Source organism: Phyllobates terribilis, unplaced genomic scaffold (genome assembly GCF_046119375.1).
Source record: "Phyllobates terribilis strain yellow unplaced genomic scaffold, ASM4611937v1 Scaffold_3__8_contigs__length_932513732, whole genome shotgun sequence".
NCBI classification, from domain to species: domain Eukaryota; kingdom Metazoa; phylum Chordata; class Amphibia; order Anura; family Dendrobatidae; genus Phyllobates; species Phyllobates terribilis.
In genome coordinates, this window is record NW_027362763.1 from 569,813,555 (window position 1) to 569,837,166 (window position 23,612).

Here is a 23,612-nt window from a genome sequence, read left to right on the forward strand (position 1 = left end):
AGGTCTGTGAGAGCCAGAAATCTTTCTGGTTGGTAGGTGATCAAATACTTATTTCATGCAATAAAATGCAATTTAATTGTTTAAAAATCAATGTGATTTTCAGTTTTTTTATTTCTAGATTCTGTCTCTCATACTTGAAGTGTACCTACGATAAAAATTACAGACCTCTTCGTTCTTTGTAGGTGGGAAAACTTGCTAAATCGGCAATGTATCAAATACTTATTTTCCCCACTGTATATGTTCTGCACTTTAACTCTCTAAGGAGCAGCAATTTTTCGGTTTTGTGCTTTTGTCATTTTCTTCTCTGAGTAAGGCTCAGTATTAGAGCAGATATGTCACCTTCCTTTTGGCATGGAATAAACATTGAAGGATGTGCATTTTTGTTTAGCTAAAATGGAGGCAGCATATCCTTCAGCATTGAAATGTGCGGTTTCCCTGCACCTTTTTCACACTACCTCTGCCGATATCACTGCAGGTCCTCCGCATTCAATGGGAACATAGACTATTGTTTTTTTTTTTGCTTTTCCTTAATGACTACTTGACGTATACAATGTTGGTAGTCACAGACACTACTCTCGGAATGGCTAGTGTTGTTTACATTAGTAGATCTTGCCAATCTGTGAACTGAAGTGTCTTGTACTTCTCAGCAGAGTCGGACTGGCCTGGCGGGCAACAGGTGAAATGCTTAGTGGGCCCCAGAGAAAAGGAAAAAAAAAAGTTTTTAGTGGCGCAGGCCCTTTAAAAACGCATGAGGCAGGGGCGCGCACACACAGACCTGACCATGGCCGGTGTCAGCACCTGGCGCACCCAGGCAAGTACCGGGGCTGAGGGGGGAACGCAAGTACCGGGACCCAAGGGCGCTCTGCTCTGTGACAGGCCGTGCGCTGACGTCACATAGCAGTTACGTTAAATGGCCGCGGGCCTATCAGAGGCCGCACGCTGACGCCTGCAGCCTCTGATAGCAGTGACATTGAAAGGCCGCCAGCCTATGTGACATCAGTGCGGCCTGTCACAGAGCAGAGCGCCCCCCGTCACAGCTGCAGTCGGGGGCCATTTTAATGACCACGCCGAATATGAAGCCACTAGAGGACACCGGGGGAGTGCAGGAAGGTGAGAAGAATCTTTTTTTTTTTTCCCCCTCAGTGATTAGGCAGGGTAGTGGACATACAGGCTGACATACGGGCCTACGATGGGGACATTATTACTGGAAGGGGCCCAGGATGGGGACATTGTTAAAGTAGACGTAGATGGGGGAAACATAGGGGTCTAGGATGGGGACACTAAGGTGCCCAGGATCTGGGACCTTATTTAATAAAGGGGTTACATAATTACTGTATGGGGGTCAGGATGAGGAACATACATTATTGGTTTATGGTGTCAAGTGGGGACATAATTACTGTAGGGGCCAGTCAGGGGACATTGTTACTGCTTTAATTTGATTTACTTTTGAAGATACTGTCTTCCATGAGAGGTAAAAAAAAGGGGGGGTCCTGTTACTGTGCAGGGCGGCACTGTAGTTTTTTTTTCTTCATCTGACTGGAAGTCGGGGAAAAAGTGGGGAATGTGCTCTAGAAGTGATCAGCTATTTATAACTGTGTCATATTTTCTGCAGAGATGAGTACTGACTGGATAAAGTGATGGCGGTCTGTGTCAGATGAAGAAGAAAAGCGAAGATGAAGGACTTCAACTGCTGACGTCACTGGTGAGGCAGTGTGTTACCTGTACACTGACACTATACACTGTATACTATGTACAGATGTGCTATGTATAATGTCACTGATGCTCACTGTATTACCTGTACACTATATATAGAGCTTCTGTGTATAATGGCTCTGGTGATCACTGTATTACCTGTATACTACATATACATGATCTCTGTATATGCTGTAATGTCACCGGTGATCCCTATATTACCTGTACACTGAAACTATATACAGAGCTCCTGTGTATAATGTCACCAGTGGTAATATTAGTGTTATTAGTATTGTGGTTTTTATTAATGATCAGTATTGTAGTATTCGGTCACTATGTGGTGGTAATATCTGATCTGGTCAAGGTATGGCAGTATTTGTCCCTAGTATGTGGTATTATTCGGTCACTATGAGGTGGTAATATGTGATCTGGTAACGGTGTGGCAGTATTTCTCGCTTGTATGTGGCATTTTTAGGTCATTATGTGGTGATAATATGTAGTCTGGTCATGGTGTAGCAGTATTTGTTCCCTGTATGTGGTATTGGTCTTGGTATAGTGGATTGTGCTGTGTATGCACTTGCAGGTGTTCTACGATGAAAACAAGTAGCCACCTATCCTATGGCCATGTTCACACATTCGGTATTTGGTCAGGATTTGTAAGCCAAAAGCAGTAGTGGGTGATAAATGCAGAAGTGGTGTCATGTTTCTATTATACTTTTCCTCTGATTGTTCCATGCCTGATTTTGGCATACAAATACTGATGTAAAATACTGACCAAATACTGAACGTGTGAACGTGGCCAAAGGATAACTGATAATTCTTATTGCTTGGTGGGGGTCCAACTGCTTGGACCTGCACCGATTTGCAGAATGTGAAACTTTTATCCCCATTAGTATGGAGCGGTATGTACGACTCGACCACTGATCATTCATTCCCTAAGGAGCTGCGCTTGGCTTTTTCTGAAAACCCCCAAAAAGGATGAATGCAGCTGTGGTCAGACATCCCATCTGCCGCTCCATTTTAAAATGGGGATAAAAGTGTCCTGTCAGGGATAAAAGTTCCCCATTCTTCCGATCGGTGCGGTTTCCAATGGTTGAATTCCACTGATCAATAAGCCATCACCTACCTAACCTGTGGATCGGTGATAACTTGTTTTCATAAAAGAACCCTTTAAAGCAAACTACAGTAATTGTATATCCCAGTTATTGGGTGCACACAGTAGATGTGCCAGAGTCACCTGTGTTTTACAGTCGATGCTCCACTATAAGGCCATGGCCCCACTATCAGTATTTGGTTAGTATTCAGTCATATATTTTCTCAGGAGTGGGAGCCAAAATCAGGAGTGGGTAATAAATGCAGAATTGGTGACTTGTTTCTATTATACTATAAGCAGGTACCAGAACGTAACAGCAGAGACACAGGCGGAGCAAAATTATATTTCTTTTATTTAACAACTAATATTAATTGTAAAACATGTATTATATGGTAACAATTGCTTTACAATGTTTGATAGTAAAATAAGCAGTAAATCACATAACAGAATAAATTATCAGAATACACTAGAATTCAGGGGCTGGTAGTTTAAAATGATCTACTGGAGGGAAGGAGAACTAGATTGTCATTAACTATACTGGGTGAGGGGCAGTCTTTTAAAGCTTTGGCAATACTCTGTTCCTATCACAACTCGCTGCCTGTTTCCCCTGTAACTCTCTATCCACTTTTGCAATGTTGGCATCTGGTGTCTGCTGGTCCCCGTCTGACTACTGTCTTTCCCTCTATCCGGGCCCGGTACCATATGTCTCTTTCAGAGGTAACGGCCGGTCTCGCGTGTCCTTCCTGGTTGCCAGCCCGACTGTGAATCTCTGATCTGACGCCTCCGGAGCTTCTGCAACGTCCTGTCACTGGTGCACACGTCTGAGAACCGTGCCGCCGCATCATGTTTCCGTTCTGTCGACCGACGTTAAGGTTCCTCACCCGAGTGACTAGCGTCGCTCAGATCTTTGGGGCTTGACTGTCGACGTCTGCACTGGGAACCTAGACTGGCGTCGCTCAGGTCTTCGGGGCTTGACTGTCGACGTCTGGGTGGATAAGTGTGGCACCCCGAGGGCTCGGTTGCTACAGAGGTATCGCATCTCAGTTAGAGGTGTGGTATCTCACTTCCAGGTAAGGATGGAGTGTGGATCAAGACCCTGACGGCTGCATGCATTACACCACATTTCCGGGGGACAGCTCGACGGTGCTCCCAGCAGCGAGCACGACAGACCATGTCCCTGGCTGGAGTGGGAGGGAGGGAACACCCAGAACAGGGGGAACCCAGTAGTGCAGGAGCAGAGAGGAAGCAGTTCCTGGATGCACAAGAGAGAGATATAAAAGGTGGGGACCATCTTAGGGAGTGAGTTCTGTCAGAGGAGAAGGCAGGGAGCAGAGCTGCTGCATGGGCTCTGCTCCCTGGGCAGGCCTAGCACAGAGGCCAGAGCCTGAGGGAAGAAAGAAGGGGAGCAGGGAGGCTCCAGGAACACCGAGGAAGGAGGGACCCCAGGGGTGCAGAATGGTCAGTAGCCACTGCACGCCCGAATTCACCTGAGTGGAGGGGTCAGGCCGCAGAAGGGGAACCGGATCCCTAAATTGATGGAGGAGAAACTACACTCAGCCAAGAACCGGAGGTTGCGACCATTCATTGGTGCAGCCCCCTGCTAAACCTTATAGGAAGGCACCACATAGGGCCCAGGGAAAACGGCTGGCACGTTATCCCGACAAGGTCCGAGGCAGCCGGACAGAAGTGAGGTCACTGGTGGGGTATGAGAGGCCAGAGAAAGGAAACATAAAGGGGCCCTGTGAAGCGCTTCTAAATTACCTGGTGGTTGATCGAGCCCCTCACCTGGTGAGCGCAGCACGGCTCGGGAAGTCCTTGCTGACAGAAGTGACCTGGATAACAACTGTGAGTAAAAGACCCTGGACTGCATCATTGGACTCTGTGTGATTACTGCTGCGCCTGTACCATCACTCCCATCCTCCACTTACACTGCCCTGGGGCTACACTCCTCCCGTGGGGAGTTATACCATTCCTGTGCTGCACACCAACACCAGCCTCAGCGGCCTGCTTGCAGTGGCGGTCATCCCTGACCGCAATCCACGGGTGGCGTAGTCGGACATTCAAAACACTGATAAATAGACTGCCACAATTTGGTCTGACCACCCTGAGCCACGGGATCGGGTTGCCACTACTACCCCAGCATCGTACAGAAGCCCGGTTCTGGGTGCCCCACGGCCCAGGGGGTGAGTCATAAGCGGCACTTTTCTTCCTGACAGGAGCACTGGACACTGCTGTTGCTCCTCCCATATCTCTCTTCGGCATCAGAATCACCTCAGAACTTGCACACGTGCTGTTTTTCTCCACAGATCATTTCCCTTACAACAATGTACCTAGAGTCCTGATCAAACTGCTCCCCTCTGCCACGCCGCCATGCTGTTCTGGTTCCACAGTGCCTTGTCTCCTTACAATACCTTTTCTCTATTTGTTCCTCACCTGGTTTTGGCTCCCACACCTGAGAAAAAATACTGACCGAATACTGACCAAATACTAATAGTGGGGCCTTGGCCTAACAGGGATAATGGCTAACAGGTATTTGCATATAGCTGTAGGGTAAGCCCCTAGAGTCAATTTTCCCTGTGGGCCCCAGACACCCCAGTCCAACCCTGCTTTTGAGGCACAACAAGAATGGTGATTTTAAAATTTCACAGATTTCACAAGACTTCATCTAAAAAATCCTTTAACCTATGTCAGCCTGAAAAATAGTAGCCTCCTTTTTCTTTTTAAATTTATACACAAGAAGGGTGACATTACATTTCTATGAAATACCAAAGCCCTGAAAGAAAAAGAAGACTTTCACCCAGTCTGAAACAAAAGTAGAACAAAGAAGGTAGCAAATTAATTGGTTTGTTAATTTGGTATAACATGTTCAGTATTTGGTGAGATTTTTACATCAGTATTTATAAGCCAAATCCAGGAGTGGGTGATGAATACAGAAGTGGTGGCGTGTTTCTATTATACTTTTCCTCTGGCTTATAAATACTGAGGTAAAAACTCACCAAATACTCCACGTGTGCACGTGGCCTTAGGACAATTCTTCCTAGGAAAATGCATACAAAATAGTTCTCTAGAAGGAAGGAAGGAAACTATTTTTTTTTCTTTCTGTAGGAAGTAGACCCAATCTTTGCTGAAAGTAGACGAAGAACATTTCACTGAGCCAACAGGCAAAAAAGGAATTTAAAAGATTATAAAAACTTTGCTGCTTTCGTACATAAGTTCTGTCTGCTATTGCAATTCCACTCCTCTGAGGAAAATGGAGCTGATCTTCAAAATCACTCAAAGCCTTTGGACAGGTGTGGCACTGTTTTTAGAATGCCGCCATAGTTTCTTATCCAATACAATCCTTTTATTATTTACTCAGGCATTTGTTTGCATCATAGTCACATTGACAGCTTGAAGATTTAGTAGACAAAAAATTAAACATAGCTGCAAATGTCAGGCAGCTGCTGCCAAGCCAAATATAACAATGGGATGTGTCAAAAATGGTTTAGGCACACACTAACATTGTTTTAACCTTAAATATGTAAAAAACATGGTACTAAGGCCCCAGCAGGAAGACTTATACCGGATCACAGAGTTTACATACAACACCCCCTTTTCTCTTCTTGTAGGGTTTTGGTGCATTTACTAATTAGAAAAAGAAACTATGGTGAGAAAGGTAAAGGAGCAAGTCCAATCATAAGTAAAGATATGGCACCAAGTAGAATAGCAGATATAAAGACACAAGGCTAGCTGTGGTTAAAACACTGGGTAGTCGGAAGTCCATCGCAGTATAGGGGGCAGAGACCAAAACATAGATGAAAACTTGCTGTGGTTGGTAAATGCAATCCAGTTAAGGTGCATAAGGGCCACAGACAGGTGTTATGCTCTGTCACTTCTGATTAAAAATGGAAATTTACAAAGAACTGATAAATCATGGTAAATAGGAGGTTATAGAACAATATAAATCGACAACTATTAAAACAGTCACTTTCTCTATTGAGGTTGACATCTGATCCTGATTTCTGACAAAGGAAAAAGGCTTGCTATGTTTTACCATTAGCCCAACCTCATGATTGCTGACATTGTAAAGCCGACAGTCCTCGGCTGTCCAGTAATAACACGTGTTAGGGCATTCCTTAGTGTTTTATGTACATTAAAGGCTGGAATGTATTAGAATTACAGATATTTCACTCTCCGACAGCTAAAAGATCGAAGGTCCTCTAGTGGGAATAAAAAAAATAAATTACCTTAATCAAAATGAAATAACTAATTATGTAAATACAAAATAAAGTTATGAAATAGATAAATGCTCCCAATGCCATTCTGTGCAGGCCCAAACCATATGGGCACAGAATTGCTTATCTGATGGGAAAACTACATGTGAGCAGCCAGACTCAGAGAGAAGACTAATGGCACACAGTTTAGGAGCAGGGTCAGACAAGTACTGAGGGTGCATGTCTCTGGGATCCCCATAGGTCAGGAGTCCCTTGAGACCTGTTGGGCACTCCACATTCACTTGTATGATTATAAGGCTGTTTCTAATTGTCGGTTTTATTGTTACTATGTACAATAATTAATAATATGGAATATAAACACAGCAACATCCATTTTATGTAGAAACCTATAAGTGGGCTATATATTAAGGCACTCCTGACAAATATGAATAATAGTAAAAGGCAGTCAATCAAGCAAATAAGGCCCAAAGGAGAGTAAATTTCTCATATACATAGTTAGTATCTACAGGAAACACCCCTCACACACATTTCGCCATCAGCTTCATCGAGGGGTGGAAGAAGCTGACGGCGAAACGTGCGTCAGGGTGTTTCCCGTTGGACCAACACACTGGTTTGCCTCTTTATTGTTTCCTTTTGACATTATTATTTTGCTATATGTACATACTCTTGTCCCTCCCAGCATGAATGACTTTGCATATCTTTAGGTGCCGTGTGGGATCTGATGCATACATGCGTGCTGTTTACTGTAGATACTAACTATGTAACACTAGCTTTGATTCTGCATGCTGGTTGCATCATATCCCACAGTGTTACTTTCAGCTATATTGTATATGAGAAATTTCCTCTCCGTTGGGCCTTATTTGCTTGATTGACTGCATCTTACTATTATTCATATGAAGGGGTTTATGACTCATCTGTCTATGATAGGCACATTGCACATGTGAGCCCATGCATGTTATTGGGATATTGATTTACTTAAACTTCGATAGCTAATAAATGATCTTGTCTGATTGGGGCAGATGATAAATATGCTATACGTGCTCTGAGGCATCCATTTCTGTTTTATATCTCCTTTCAAACTTTTTTTAAATGTATGTTTTTTATTGTGTGTTATTTAATAAACTGACTGTTTTTGATTCTGGCTGTGATGCTCCATGTTTGATGTAGGAACCAATTTATATGCTTTGGTAACTTCTGTGTGGATTTCAATAAATGCAGCAGCTGCTGTCACCCACTGTAAAATAAAGAAAATTTGAAGAATTCTAAAAAAAAATTATAATATGTCTATGCTACATCACAATAAAATAAAAGTATAAGTGATCATATTGCAACCTGCAAGTTGCTGCGCCTGCAGCAGACAAGACACAAGAAATCTTACAGCTTTGGCTTTTTTTTGTAATTTATATATGTTGAGATTACCGCATTCACTTTCATCATATAATGTAGCATAGGCATATGAACTTGTTGCCAATGCAATATGCCACTGCCAAAGTAGATATGTAGCCCTATTGCCCAATTTCACTGATCAGCACTAAAGGGGGAATTCCCATCACAGAAAGTGACAGTATATTGCTGGGATATACTTTCTCTACTTGATTGATGGGGGGTCCGACATTTAGGTACCTCACCAATCCGCAGGATGATGTTGATGATCTTCTTCACAGATTTTTGCTCATATTCACTGATTGGGGTGTTCCTCAGTTTCTATACAATCAGTGAACAGAACTGTGTTGCAGACATTTGCACATTCTACTGATGACCACCTTCCTCCTGCGATCGAGGGGTGGGAAAATGTGCCATAACATTAATAAATGGAAAAACCGGTTTCGGCTGCCAATACAGCACATTTGGGTGACATCTTATAACCTATGGTGAGTTATGCCAGCAGTACATCTATATATACCAGTGATGACCGTCACACATTATCTTATTCTTACAGCACAGACACCATAACCATAAATTAGGGTAGTATCTCTTTAAATGATTATATCAGAGGACTGGGTGCTTATTGGAAGGAGTTGGTGTCATTTCTCAAATTATTTCTAACAGTATCAAATTATTTTACTTATGCAATTTATACAGTAAATTCAGTCTGTCACAAAACTGGTGTTATCTACGCTATCTTACCTAAAAATTGACTCCATTTTGAGAAAATAGAGCATCTATATATTTCAATCTTCTCATCGAGTGAAGGGAATAAACCAAACAATTACATACATATTTCTCTCCCCATCAAGTCATTATCTGTACCCACATGAACACTTCTTTTATCATATCAGACTGATAGAACCGAGTCATAAAGAGTGACTTTATCTGCATTATAATCTGGAGGTGTGTCATAGAGAAAAATGTAGCCGAATACTGTTTTCTACTCTTCCCCTAATACGTACATGACATAACTTTCTTCAGCCTCCATTGTTGCTGCTTGTTAGCTAAACCTAATTATGACACCTTATATACTACATATATTAACATTTTTCTTTAAAAATCTATTTTAATTCTTCACTATAACTGTATGAAAGAAAAATGTCATTTTTGCATTCGGCACAAATATAGCAAAAGCATTCATGTACCATCATAGTGATCGTCACCATATTCTCATTATTATGTACTCCTGTTAACAAATATTTAGGCCTACATGTAAAAAAGGGCTAAACACATAAAAAACACCAAACAAATCACTTGCCTTCTAAATAAAAAAGTAGCAAGCATTTATTACACAGATTGGTAGATCATACCATTTCCATTCTTTTTAAAAGTTGTTAGCTTTGTAGACCATTACAACCCCCTCTAAGGTCCCCTAATTCCATCCACTAATGTCTTTTCCCCATACAATGAAAATAGTCTTTCCCAATCCATTATTATAAGGAAACATAACTAGGAATGTGCAGAAACATTACTGTTGCCCATGCATACCATCAAAGAGAGAGAGGATGGCATTCTTTACCTGGCTCGGCCGTGTCCAGCCCTGTTTGGGGGGTAGCACACTCACTGTCTGTTGCTTTGCGTTTCTTCGACATCTGCAGAGTGATCTTCGAATTGTGGTGCTTCAGGGATGACGGATTGATTGAATGGTAGTGTGAGATGACAAGAATACTCTTTGCTATGGGGAGAGAGAGACTTTGGAGTGGCTGGAGAGCAAGTAGGAGGCAGGGACTATGAGGAGAAATTCTACAAATCACAATTCCATCAATGCAATTCTCTATTCTATTTCTCTCCTGTTTTCCCGCTGCTGGAGATAAAACATAGGAGTGATTGGGAGTGAAGGCATGGACATAGTCCTCACTAGCAGTGGGCATTCTTTACTGGAAAATTGGAGAAGTGCTGAAACATCGTCACTCAAATTCTAGTTTTCCAAGTTCCTGATAATAGGTCACGTGTCTTTTTCGCCACTATAGCACATCTCAAGGTAAGTCTCAGATAGAGAGGCGACAGTGTCCTACTGCCTACTCCACATATGGCTCCAACACTGCACCTGCAGTCAGCAGTACTCATCTTCATAGACTTCCTGGGAGCTGGATCCATCAACCTGTCATTGACCCTCCTTCCAGTCAAAGCCAACAGTGTGCTCTGTGATGAAAAATTACTATCAAATAAGTTCAACTCCAAAGTTACAGAACACATACACACATAGATACACAAATACATACATGCATATATGTTGTACTGGATGACTTTGTAGAGAACTCCTAGGCTGCTGCTATAAATGGTATCAATTGTAACCAAGCAAAAGTGCCAGTTACCTGTGTTAATGAGGCATCTGCTCCTTTCTTCATTGGCTTCTGTTGGAGGAGATCTTCAGCTGCATCTGACTGTACGGCGATCCTAAATTAAAGTGTCTGTGTATCGTTATATATGTAATATATGGAAATGCACTATATAAACTGCCCTTCCAGCAACAGAATAACGGCAGAAATCAGTTAAGCAGTAGTCCTGGCAGTGCCAGTGTTATCCTTGGAGCTGCCTGGCGTCTCTGTGAAGTTAGGAGTTTGTCTTGTGCAAGAAACTGAGGTTTGGGCGAATCTCATGTCCAACAGGAGGCAATGACGTCAGCATCTCCACTGCTACAGCTGCCATTCATTGAAATGTTAATGGATCACAGACGCAAGCAGCCGGAACGCGTCATGATGGCAAGCACTCTCACCGTGGCTATAAGATGCCAGGTCAAAAGCTCGGTTCCATGTAGCTCATTGTGATACCATTGGCAGAAAGTTTACACACACTGAGACGCACCTACTATATGTGTATTTGAGTTAATACGTATTTACGTATATGTTCCACTGCTTTCTACAACATTTTCCCACAGTGCAAGGCTTTCTGCACACAAGAGCAGTGCCTCCCAGAAGCTCCTCTCCCCCCCACCACTTCTCTGCAGCCTGTGCTGACGTCAGAGATGTCTGCGTCAATGCCGCCTCCAGTGACATAAATGGCCCCCACTCTCCTGTGCTCCCTTTTCTGAATGAGAGCCTAATGGGATTTTTATTATTCCTTATCGTCCTCCGGCAGTATGCTGGTATATTCTTTTACCCTGTAACCAACAGAAGAGACAAAGTTAATAAGCAAATGAAGCAAGCAATGAAACATAACCACAGCCATATATCCCCATAAAACTATGTCCCAAAAAAATCACAATCACATTTTTTTTCTTCTGCATTATTGGCAGAAGAATTTATTTTTTCTATTTTTTTATCTTCTTTTTTCCCCTTTCTTTTAGGTTCAAGCTCCCAAAAGTGTTCTGATGTGCATTATGTTCATTTCTCCCTTGCAAGTGTTTGCTGCGGGAAGAGTTAACAGCTTTCAGGAGGCGGCACCACAAGCTCACACTGACAAGTGCATCAGCCCTTCCAGTCTGTTCCCTGTCTTAAGGTACTGGTTATAATGGAGTAACTCAGCCAAATAAGCGGGGCCAGGATCCAGGATTGTAAAGCTCAGCATATAGAGAATGTGTACTCTGCTCTAATGAACCTCCTTTGAAACCTTCTTTAGCTCATTTTCCCTAGGACTAGTGATTTCTAGTCAGTATGCTACTGGTGTACCTAAGCCCCAGAATAGGTTATCATTCTTGGGGCCCACCATACAGCTAAATAGAAATAATGTAAGACATGACAAAGAATGCAACAGAAAAAAAAATGAACACAGTAACTGTTTCGTTGGGACAAAGCTTACGGAAGTAACTTTAAAAAAAAAGGTTTAATAGTAGCACAACTCCCCATTTATCTATACAGCTAATAAGTTAAAAAAAAACACAGAACACCAACTGTTGGAAAAAATGGCTTACAATGTTAATTAAGGGTTACTTTAATGTACTTTGTTGAATAAATATTAAACCCAGGGGCGTACCGTACATAGAGGCAGCCCATGCAGCTGCTATGGGGCCCCGTGAGACAGGGGGGCCCGATGTGAAACAACATCAGACCCCTCCATCCCGCATCACAATCCTAAGGATGCAGATACTGTTGAAAACAAACAGGCTCGTTCAGAACCACCAGAAACGCTTAAAAAACACATGGTAGAAGGCCTGCCATGTTCCCCAATGATAATCCCCATGTGCTGTGCACATGCTGCGGAAATTTCCGCTGCAGATTATCATTGCGGAAAAAAATGCAGCACTACCAATTATTTTGCGCAAGTGCTGCGTTTTCACCGCCATAGACTTGCATTAGACCGCATGGATTATGCATCACTGTATATGTAGATGCGCATTCCATGCGTTCTAATGTGCGGATGGTACCCATGTCTAGAGAAAAGGAGACTCTCCTCCGGACCCTGGTACCATAGAAACTGTAAAAAAAAGAATAAAATAAAAAATAAATATATACTTACCTTCTGGCGGCTCCTGCTGCACTCCTCCTTGCTTGCTGGCAGTTCGCAATGTACTGAAGGACCTGCGCTGACGTCAGAGTCATGTGACGGATCACGCAACGCTGACGTCGGCAGGTCCTTCAGTCTACTGCTGTCGGCAGCCGGGACAGTGAAGCAAGACAGCGCGGGCCATCGGAGGGTAAGTATAGATTTATTTTTTTAGTTTTTGACATTTTCTCGGGTCACACTACACTGTGTTCCAAATTATTATGCAAGAAGTGTTTAGGAGTGATAAGGTAAGAATTTTTTTGTTTGTCAGTTAAACTCATTGATGGTGATGTGTGTCATGGCTCTTTATATCACTGTAAGCAATTGCAGACATCTGTGCTAGATAGTTTGGCAGGTGTGTCCAATGAAAGGCAAGACTACTTAAGAAGGCTGTCCCACATTATTAAGCAGCCTACATTTTCTGTCAAAATGGGAAAGAAAAAGGATATGTTGGCTGCTGAGAAGCAACAAATTGTGGAGTGTTTAGGTCAAGGCATGACTACAATCAACATTGCCAAGACACTTCATCGTGATCATCGCACAATCAAGAAGTATGTAGCTGATTCACAGTACACACGTGTGCGTGCTGATAAGGGAAAATTGAGGACTCTTTCCTACAGGCAATTACGTCAGGTTAAAAGAGCAGCAGCAAAAAAGCCTTGTCATAGCAGCAGACAAGTTTTTGAAGCTGCTGGTGCCTCCAACGTCACCCGAACAACAAGATGCAGGGTCCTTCAGAGGTTTGCAGCTGTGCGTAAGCCATCCTGTCGACCTCCTCTATCCACTGTACACCAGCAGAAACGGCTCCAGTGGGCCAAACAATATGTGTCACCCTGGCCTGGATGCCACAAGTGTAATTAAAGCTGTGTCTGAGAGCAAGGGGGCCCTTCTCTAGTCAGGGGAACATTAGCATGCAATGCCTCCTGTCTCAGGCCAGTAGGGGGAGCTGGCTGCCCCTATAAAAGCTGGTGCTGGGGGCAGGGTTAGGGAGAACTTGACGGCCTGTCTCAGGACTGAGACTTGTCCCAGAGCAGAGCAGGGACAGACAGTTGCACTGCACCTAAGAGGAAGTGTGGCAGGAGGAGAGCCACAAGCCAGAGACAAGAGGCGAAGAGAGCCTGTCTTGGCAGAAAGAGGACTTAATTTACCAGACTTTGGTGTCTGAAGCTGGAAGGATTCCACATCCCCCAGCAGATAACCAGTCCGCAAGGGACTGTATATTCCTTGGCCTAAGAAGCCTGGAGGCCCTGCCACAACCGAAGGGACCAGTAAAGCCGTACCAGGCTGGGAGCAGAAAGGAACCCACGTCGCAGGCCATACAGGCGGGAATACACGGAAAGCTCGGAAACGTGGGCTGTTACCCTATAACGAGGAGATAGCCAGAAGGAGCGCAGAAAGCACGGTAGGCCTACACCCTCACCCTGACCAGGGCCAATTTCCCCGTTGCTCTCAAACATCCAGGTCCCCTCCTAGCTGGGACTGTTTATGGGTCAGTTTACCTGTTTCAGTAAAGACCCTGGACTGCAACCTATTGTCTGTGTGCTCCTTCGCGCCTCCAGCACTACCGGTACTGGGACTCTCACCACCATCACTCCCACCATCCATTATACTGCCCTGGGGCCGCACTCTTCCCGTGGGGAGTCATACTACCCTAGCTGCACACCTCATCAGCCCCAGCGGTCTGCATGCAGCGGCGGTTCCTAATAACCACAATCCACGGGTGGCGTAGTCGGACATAATCAACAACACGTAACGGACTACCACTGGCCTGACCACCCTGAGCCACGGAACCGGGTTGCCACTACTACTCCCATCGTTCCCCCTATTGCCCGGATCCGAGTGCCCCACGGCCCAGGGGGCGAGTCAGCTTTGGCGTAGTCGGCAGGATTTCGTGCCCGCAACCACCGGGTACTGCATGCCTGAAAAAGACTTTTGTAACTTACCTGTGGCGAAGTTTCCCGCCGTCCGGAGTCGTTTCCCGCCATCCGGAGCCGATTCCCGCCATCAGACGCCATCTTGGACCGTTTCCCGCCATCTTCTGCCGTCTTCCCGCCATCCGCAGCTGCTTCCCGCCATCGGACGCCATCTTCAGAACGCCGAGCAGGAAGAAGAGGGGCGTGGACGCCGAAAGCGCGCGAGACCCGAAGCTCCGCCCCACGCACCGACGCTGCGCAAGGTCCTGGAAGGGAGAGAGCAATGCTGACGTCATCAGGACGCGACGCAAGGTCCTCGTCCAGAGCATCAGCAGCGGAGCCGCGACCTACAGATGAGGATCGTCGGAAGGTAGGCCACGCTTAACTAGGGGGGAGGAAGATGTCGGACACAGAGGCACCCACTACCACCAACGCAGCTGCAGCAGCAGTGATGCCCTTTTCCCTGCCCTACATCCCTGGAGCGGCCTGGCTGCCCAAGTACTCAGGGGAGCCCCATGCCCTAACTGACTTTAAGGAAAGGCTGTACAGTTTGTTCCAAGTTTACCCCCTGACAGAAGAACAGAAGGTCAGCATACTAACAGGGCAGTTAATTGGCGCAGCCCAAAGGGAGGTAAAATCATGGCCCACTGAGGAGAAAAGGACTGTGAAGGGTATTCTGGCCCGGCTGCGGGGTACCTTTGACACACGTACCTTCGCTGAGATTAAAATGAGGTTCTATGGATGTAAGCAGCGGGCACAGGACAGCATCAGAGACTATGCCCTAAATCTGCTGGAAGCCTTGAGGGCTATTCAACAAACTGACCCTGGCAGTGTGCAGGAAACGGATAAGCTGCTAACAGAACAATTCATAGAAGGTCTGCTGTCTAGCGCCCACAAGGCCCAACTGCGCCTCATGTTCTTTCAGAACCCCGACCTGACCTTTGCCCAATTTAAGGACAGGGCCATAAGGGTGCTCCGTGAATCTGCAACCAGTGGCGCTATAAACCCCCGGCGCCCTGCTCTCACCTACCACCAGGAGGCGGCGCCCTCCTCTATGGACTCCGTGGGGACTGATGCACAGGCCCTGAATCAAGCCCCGTCGAAAGACCTGCACCACCAAGTCCTGGAGCTGACCAGGAGCGTCACGGTGTTGACCAGGACCGTCCAGGCATTGCAAGTGGACCCGTCAAGACCCATCGAGCTGGCTTCAAGTCCGGAGGATGTCCCGTGGCGTCGACAGAGGAGGATCCCGTCGTTCCGAGGGAGGCCCACAGACCGCTACGCAGAGGATGGACAGCCCATTTGCCGTCGGTGCAACCAGCCCGGACACATTTCCAGGTACTGTAATTTAAACGGGTCCAACCTGGGGCAGAGGGCCAACCCCCAGGCATAAGATCACCAGGCCCTTATAATTGGCGTTATAAGTACTTTGGGGGGCGCCCGGTTTTACCCGTGGTGCTGGACGGTATCCCCATGAGCGCCTTGCTGGATACTGGGTCGCAAGTAACCACTATCCCTTATGTACTTTTTAAGCAGTATTGGACTGATGCTGATATCACACGGTATCCAGACAGTAACTTGAGCATCATCACCAGTAATGGCTTACCCGTGCCGCAGATGGGGTTCAAGGAGATGACCATTAAGATTGGTAAAGTTGAACTGCCGGCACAGGGAGTAATTATTGTGGACATTGACCGTCGTGAAAGTCACCCTAAAATAACTGTGGGTACTAATGTAATTGAAAATTGTCTTTCAGAGGTAAATGTAATTCTACAACAGGTGGCGGTGAATGCTAGTTCCAGCCAACAGAGAGTCCTCAACAAGGAGATAAAAGCCCTGATGAGACGGCAGCAGGTAGAACTGTCTGGTGGTGAGATCGGTAGCGTAAGACTGAGTGACCCATTCGCCATTTCCATGCCTCCCAAAAGTGAAATGATGATCTGGTGTCGGACTGCAATCGGGTTGAGAGGTAGGGACTACCAAGCCATGGTAGAATCCGTGTACACAGACAGCAGGCCCACCATTTTGACAGCCCGGGGGGTGGTTGATGTCCGTCATGGGAGGGTGCCCGTCCGCATTCTCAACATCGGGGAGAGGGAAGTACACTTACCCAGGTACGCTACACTCGCCAAACTGTTTGTTGTCGAACACAAAGCCATCAGGGCCGTGGAACCCTTGCCTCCATCTCCACAGGCGGAGGGTAATGGCTCCCAGAAACAAAAGGAGGACTGGTGCCAGAAACTCCATGTGGGTGCTGACTCCACTCCCCTGCACCAAAAACAAGGAGTCTACCGGGTGGTACAGGAGTACGAGAGAGTCTTTAGTAAGCACCCGCTAGACTTCGGCAGAGTAAAGGGGATAGAACACCACATCCCCACAGGGAGTCACCCACCAATAAAAGAGAGACACAGGCCTGTACCCCCTGCACATTATCAGAACGCCAAGGGCCTGCTAAGAGAAATGAAAGAAGCTGGGGTTATTAGAGACAGCTGTAGCCCCTGGGCAGCCCCCTTGGTTCTGGTCAAAAAGAAAGACGGCACCATGAGAATGTGCGTGGACTATAGACAAATCAACCGTATCACCCACAAAGACGCATATCCGCTGCCTAGAATAGAGGAGTCTTTAGCTGCACTAAAATCAGCTAACTTCTTTTCTACTTTGGACCTTACTAGCGGGTACTGGCAGCTTCCTGTGGCAGAGGCTGACAAGGAGAAGACCGCCTTCACCACCCCGATGGGACTGAGTGAGTTCAACTGTATGCCCTTCGGGCTCTGCAACGCACCAGGGACCTTCCAGAGGCTGATGGAATGCTGTCTAGGGCACCAAAACTTCGAGACGGTCCTCCTTTACCTGGACGACGTGATCGTCTATTCGAAGACCTACGAGGACCACCTAAAGCACCTGGCCGAGGTGTTCGAAGCCCTGGCAGGCTATGGCCTGAAGGTGAAACCATCGTAGTGTCACCTGCTGAAACCAAAGGTCCAGTATCTAGGGCACGTGGTAAGCGCGGAAGGAGTGGCCCCCGACCCTGACAAGGTCACGGCAATCAAGAGCTGGCCAAGCCCCTCGAACATCAAAGAGGTGAGACAGTTTCTCGGGTTGGTAGGCTACTACCGAAGGCTCATCCCCGGGTTCACTAAGATGGCAGCTCCTATGCAGGACCTCCTGATCGGACAGTCTAAGTCCAGAAGTCAAAAGCCACCCTTCAAGTGGGATAAGCCGGAAGAGGAGTCCTTCCGCCAGTTGAAGATGGCCCTCACGGGGGATGAGATCCTGGCCTACCCTGATTATGGTCAGCCTTTCATTCTCCACACAGAGGCCAGTAATGTGGGACTGGGAGCCGTACTGTCCCAAAACCAACAGGGCAGAGAACGGGTGATCGCGTACGCCAGCCGGAAGCTGAGGCCCACCGAGAGGAACCCGGAGAATTACAGCTCCTTCAAGCTAGAATTCTTGGCGGTGGTGTGGGCCGTGACGGAACGCTTCAAGCATTACCTGGCCTCCGCAAAGTTCACAGTGTACACGGACAGCAACCCATTGACACACCTAGACAATGCAAGACTGGGTGCCCTAGAACAGCGGTGGATGGCCCGTCTCTCCAACTATGACTTCGTGATCAAGTACCGGGCAGGCAAAACCAATGCCAACGCGGACGCCCTATCAAGAATGCCTCACTTACCTGAAGGTGACGAAGACCCAGAAGAGATGGAGGAGGTAGAACTCCCCGCGTTTCACCGGTATGGAGCCGCTCAATACTCCCACCGCGTGAAAGAGGAGGATCTAACAACCGTGATGATCAATCCCCTACCTCACCACAGCTGGGCCGAGACCCAAGATAGCGACCCTGCCATCCGTCTGGTGAAAGAACTGCTGACCCAGGAAGACGCCCGCATGGATCAGGATGCTCCAGAGGAAGCCAAGCAGCTATGGAAGGAGAAGAGCAAGCTGTTCCTCTACGAAGGCAAGTTGTGCAGAAGGATTGTCAACCACCGGACGCACGAGCTGACCTGGCAAGTCGTGGTTCCAAGGCGGGATGCAGCTATGGTCCTGGGAGCTTACCGGGACACTTTGGTTGGAAGAAACTGGAGTTCCTGCTAAGAGGAAGGTTCTTTTGGGTCGGCATGAGAGGAGCTGTAGAAAAATGGTGCAGAGACTGTGGCCCTTGTCACCTGAGGAGGAAGGACCGCACCAGCCAGAAGACACCCTTGAGGCCCATCGTCACCACGCAGCCTCTTGAGCTGGTAGCTCTGGACCACGTCAAATTGGCTCCAAGCCGGTCAGGATACATCTATGCCCTGACAATCGTGGACCACTATTCCCGTTTTCTAGTGGTGGTCCCGGTAAAGGACTTGACAGCCCAAACAGCGGCCAGAGCCTTCCAGCAATATTTCTGCCGTCCACACGGGTATCCGGAACAGGTCCTGACAGACCAGGGTCCAGCGTTCGAGGCTGAAATCTTCCAGGAGTTCTGCAACCTCTATGGCTGTAAGAAGATTCGTACAACGCCTTACCACCCACAAACCAACGGGATGTGTGAGAAGATGAACAATATAGTCATTGATCTCCTGAAGACGTTGCCCCTGGAGGAACGCAGCCTGTGGCCAGAAAAACTGCCGGACCTGATAGACCTATACAACAATATCCCGGTGAATGCTACAAACTGCACCCCGGCTTACCTAATGCGAGCTAGACCAGGTAAGCTGCCCGTAGACCTGGAGATGGGAGTCTTAATACCTGAGGACACCTCCCCGGATGCGGACTGGGATACGGAAAGGCAACTGCAGTACAAGAAGGTACAGGAGAGTGTGGAGAGGAGCCTGGCCCAGGTGAGAGAAAGGCAAGAAAGACTCTTCAACCAACACGCCCCTGCTGGTCCCCTAGAACCTGGTGAGCAAGTCCTAAAGCGAAAAAGAAGGCTACATAAGTTGGACGACCAGTGGGAAAGGGAACCCTACACCGTACTGCAGTCTGATCACGACAACCCGAAGGTGTGCGTGATCACCAAGGACGGAGGAGAAACCACTAGCACCGTCTCCAGAGACCACCTCAAAAGATGCCCCGAGCAACTCCGTAGTGCAGAAGAGGATCAGAGTGACCTTGAACCCGCAGAGGACAAGGAAGAAATGATCAGCACCGTTCTCGGAGAGTTCCCTCAGTCCTGGACTCACATAAATGATGCCATAGTGCTACCTGTCCTGCATTTCCTGCAACCGGCACAGCAACAACCAACACCAGAGCCGGAAGGTGAAGAGGAGCAAGCGGTTCCAGAGGCAGAAGAGCCTGAACCAGCAGCCCAGGAGAATCAAACCTCTGCTGACAGTGAGCCTGCCATGCCTGCGGTAAGCCAAAGAACCCGCAGACAGCTGCCTGCCCTACCTGTACACCCAGCTGGTAGCTGTACCCCTAACGCTAGTGGGAAAAGCAGAGTCAGTCCACCACCAGACAGTGGGTTAAGGAGGTCAACCAGGAGCACAAAGGGGCAGATACCCGCTCGCTGGAGAATATAGGATGTACTAAAATTGTAAATAACCCTGTTGCCAAATGTTGAATCGTTTGCAAAGTTACATGCATGTTTGGTAATACTCTGTTTCAGTTTCTTGCAGCTACCGTAAGGACTCACAGGTTATGGACTTTTTATAACCAGGACCTTGCATGGACTGCGTTCGGAGCCTAACCCAGGAATGAACTAAGACTGTGAAGGACTTGGGGTAGGACAGACCCCCACCTGGTTAAGGCTCCCCGTTGTATTGGTGATATGGACACCCGGTCACAGGCCACACTGTGACCTTAAGAACTCAATTTGTGCGTTGTCTGTCTATTAATGTTTTATTGTTATGCATATTGTCTTTGTTTACTGTTTAGTCCTGGAGTACTAAATTTCACTAGGGGGGGATGTGTCACCCTGGCCTGGATGCCACAAATGTAATTAAAGCTGTGTCTGAGAGCAAGGGGGAGGTTCTCTATTCAGGGGAACATTAGCATGCAATGCCTCCTGTCTCAGGCCAGTAGGGGGAGCTGGCTGCCCCTATTAAAGCTGGTGCTGGGGGCAGGGTTAGGGAGAACTTGACGGCCTGTCTCAGGACTGAGACTTGTCCCAGAGCAGAGCAGGGACAGACAGTTGCACTGCACCTAAGAGGAAGTGTGGCAGGAGGAGAGCCACAAGCCAGAGACAAGAGGCGAAGAGAGCCTGTCTTGGCAGAAAGAGGACTTAATTTACCAGACTTTGGTGTCTGAGGCTGGAAGGATTCCACATCCCCCAGCAGATAACCAGTCCGCAAGGGACTGTATATTCCTTGGCCTAAGAAGCCTGGAGGCCCTGCCACAACCGAAGGGACCAGTAAAGGCGTACCAGGCTGGGAGCAGAAAGGAACCCACGTCGCAGGCCATACAGGCGGGAATACACGGAAAGCTCGGAAACGTGGGCTGTTACCCTATAACGAGGAGATAGCCAGAAGGAGCGCAGAAAGCACAGTAGGCCTACACCCTCACCCTGACCAGGGCCAATTTCCCCGTTGCTCTCAAACATCCAGGTCCCCTCCTAGCTGGGACTGTTTATGGGTCAGTTTACCTGTTTCAGTAAAGACCCTGGACTGCAACCTATTGTCTGTGTGCTCCTTCGCGCCTCCAGCACTACCGGTACTGGGACTCTCACCACCATCACTCCCACCATCCATTATACTGCCCTGGGGCCGCACTTTTCTCGTGGGGAGTCACACTACCCTAGCTGCACACCTCATCAGCCCCAGCGGTCTGCATGCAGCGGCGGTTCCTAATAACCGCAATCCACAGGTGGCGTAGTCGGACATAATCAACAACACGTAGCGGACTACCACTGGCCTGACCACCCTGAGCCACGGAACCGGGTTGCCACTAGTACTCCCATCGTTCCCCCTATTGCCCGGATCCGAGTGCCCCACGGCCCAGGGGGCGAGTCAAATACATGAAGACTGACTTCAAAACTGTTTTGTTCACCGATGAGTGCCATGCAACGCTCGATGGTCCAGATGGATGGAATGGAGGATGGCTGGTTGATGTACACCCCATGCAAACACGGCTACGGCGCCAACAAGGAGGAGGCGGAGTAATGTTTTGGGCTGGAATCATGGGGAGAGAGATTGTCGGCCCCTTTAGGATCCCTGAAGGGGTAAAGATGAACTCCATAATGTATGATGAGTTTCTCAAACAGCACTTCCTGCCATGGTTCAAGAAGAAGAACCGTGCATTCTGCAGCAAGATCATTTTCATGCATGATAATGCACCGTCTCATGCTGCACATAACACATCTGCATCTCTGGCTGCTATGGGCATAAAAGGGGACAAACTTATGGTGTGGCCCCCATGCTCTCCTGACCTCAACCCCATTGAGAACCTCTGGAGCATCATCAAAAGGAGTGTCTATGATGGCGGGAGGCAGTTCACATCTAAGCAACAGCTCTGGGAGGGTATTCTGTCCTCATGCAAAACAATTGAAGCAGAAACCATCCAAAACCTGACAAATTCAATGGACGAGAGAGTTCAGAAGCTCCTTTCGAACAAGGGGTCCTATGTGCAAATGTAACATCACCTAGAATAAAGTTTTGAGTTGAAAACTGTTTGATTTCAGTTTGTAATAACCTACTAATGCTTATAATTAGAGATGAGCGTTGTTCTACTCGAACTGTTCGCCAATCTCAAATTCGAGCTGTTTTGGGCGGTGTTCGAGCCGGTCGGCGAACACGAACAATTTGAGAAAAATTCGGCTGTTCGAGGTTATGTTCGATAACTGTTCGTGCACCAAAATCATAACTGGATTTTTTCTCAGTAATGATGAAAATTAATGTTAATACGCAGTTTGAGTGTACAGCGGGGCGGGGGGAGGGGCAGGGGATGGATCTCTGCAGGAACAATGAAGATCTCCATTTTTTTTTCTCTTTCCCGCATTTGCAGTGGGGAGGTGCAATCTGTCAGCCTATCAGCAGCGCACACACGGAGCGAAGTGCTTTTTTTCACACAAGCAAGGGCATGTGTGATTGGCAGTGTATGTCACATGTCCTTGCCCTATAAGACCAAGCCATTTTCCCCGTCGCCACCATTTTCTCACTGCTGCAGCTGCGTGTTAGACGGCACCGCTGTTGCTGTGTGCGCTATACCTTGTTAATTTCAAGCCAATTTTCGCACAAATATACAGATAGCTTGGGAGTAGGGAATAGTTGTGATTGCAGTCCTTTTAAGGACTAGGTTACAGCATTTCCTACGACTTTTATCAAGCAGGTCTGTGCTCTTAAATAGATAGATTGTGGGAGTAAAGACTAATTGTAATTGGAGTCCTTTTCAGGACTAGGTTACATCAGTTCCTATCAGTTTTTGCCAGGCAGGTCTGTGCCAGTGCTGTGCAAGTTTTTTTCACAGCATTTGGCTGAATCTAGCAAAGCTAATCCTTTTTGGCCTATTGCAGAGTGTGTTAGTCAGTGGAGTAGCCTATCTGTGTTGCAAGATATACCACCTGTGTATAGAATACCAATTTTTTTACTGCACCTAGTGAAGTAAAATCTTTTGGGCATAGCATCATTCTATTAGTCCATCTATACTGACCTCCATCAGGTTGCAAATTAAAAATAATTTTTTTCTGCATCTAGCTCTGAAAAAATATTTGGGCTTCTAGCAGTGTGTGGGACTTGGTCTATTAGTCCATCTATACTGACCTCCATCAGGTTGCAAATTAAAAATAATTTTTTTCTGCATCTAGCTCTGAAAAAATATTTGGGCTTCTAGCAGTGTGTGGGACTTGGTCTATTAGTCCATCTATACTGACCTCCATCAGGTTGCAAATTAAAAATAATTTTTTTCTTCATTTAGCTCTGAAAAAATATT

The 23,612-nt window shown here is 47.0% G+C and overlaps 1 protein-coding gene across 4 annotated transcripts in view; it reads right to left on the reverse strand.

Annotated features, from left to right (window-relative positions):
• The window catches only part of PDE10A (phosphodiesterase 10A), a 662,280-nt gene extending 651,014 nt beyond the window's left edge, over window positions 1-11,266 (reverse strand). For 2 of the 4 annotated variants that reach the window (XM_073671427.1, XM_073671428.1), the window contains exons 1-2: window positions 10,743-11,264; window positions 9,947-10,569 (exon numbers count right to left, since the gene is read on the reverse strand). In XM_073671427.1, coding sequence (XP_073527528.1) covers window positions 9,947-10,298 — 352 coding nt within the window. In that variant the 5' untranslated portion in view covers window positions 10,299-10,569; window positions 10,743-11,264. Of the gene's footprint in view, window positions 1-9,946; window positions 10,570-10,742 lie in introns of all 4 variants that reach the window. The other 2 variants (XR_012318032.1, XM_073671426.1) reach the window with 2 other exon arrangements.
• Window positions 11,267-23,612: the final 12,346 nt, after the last annotated feature.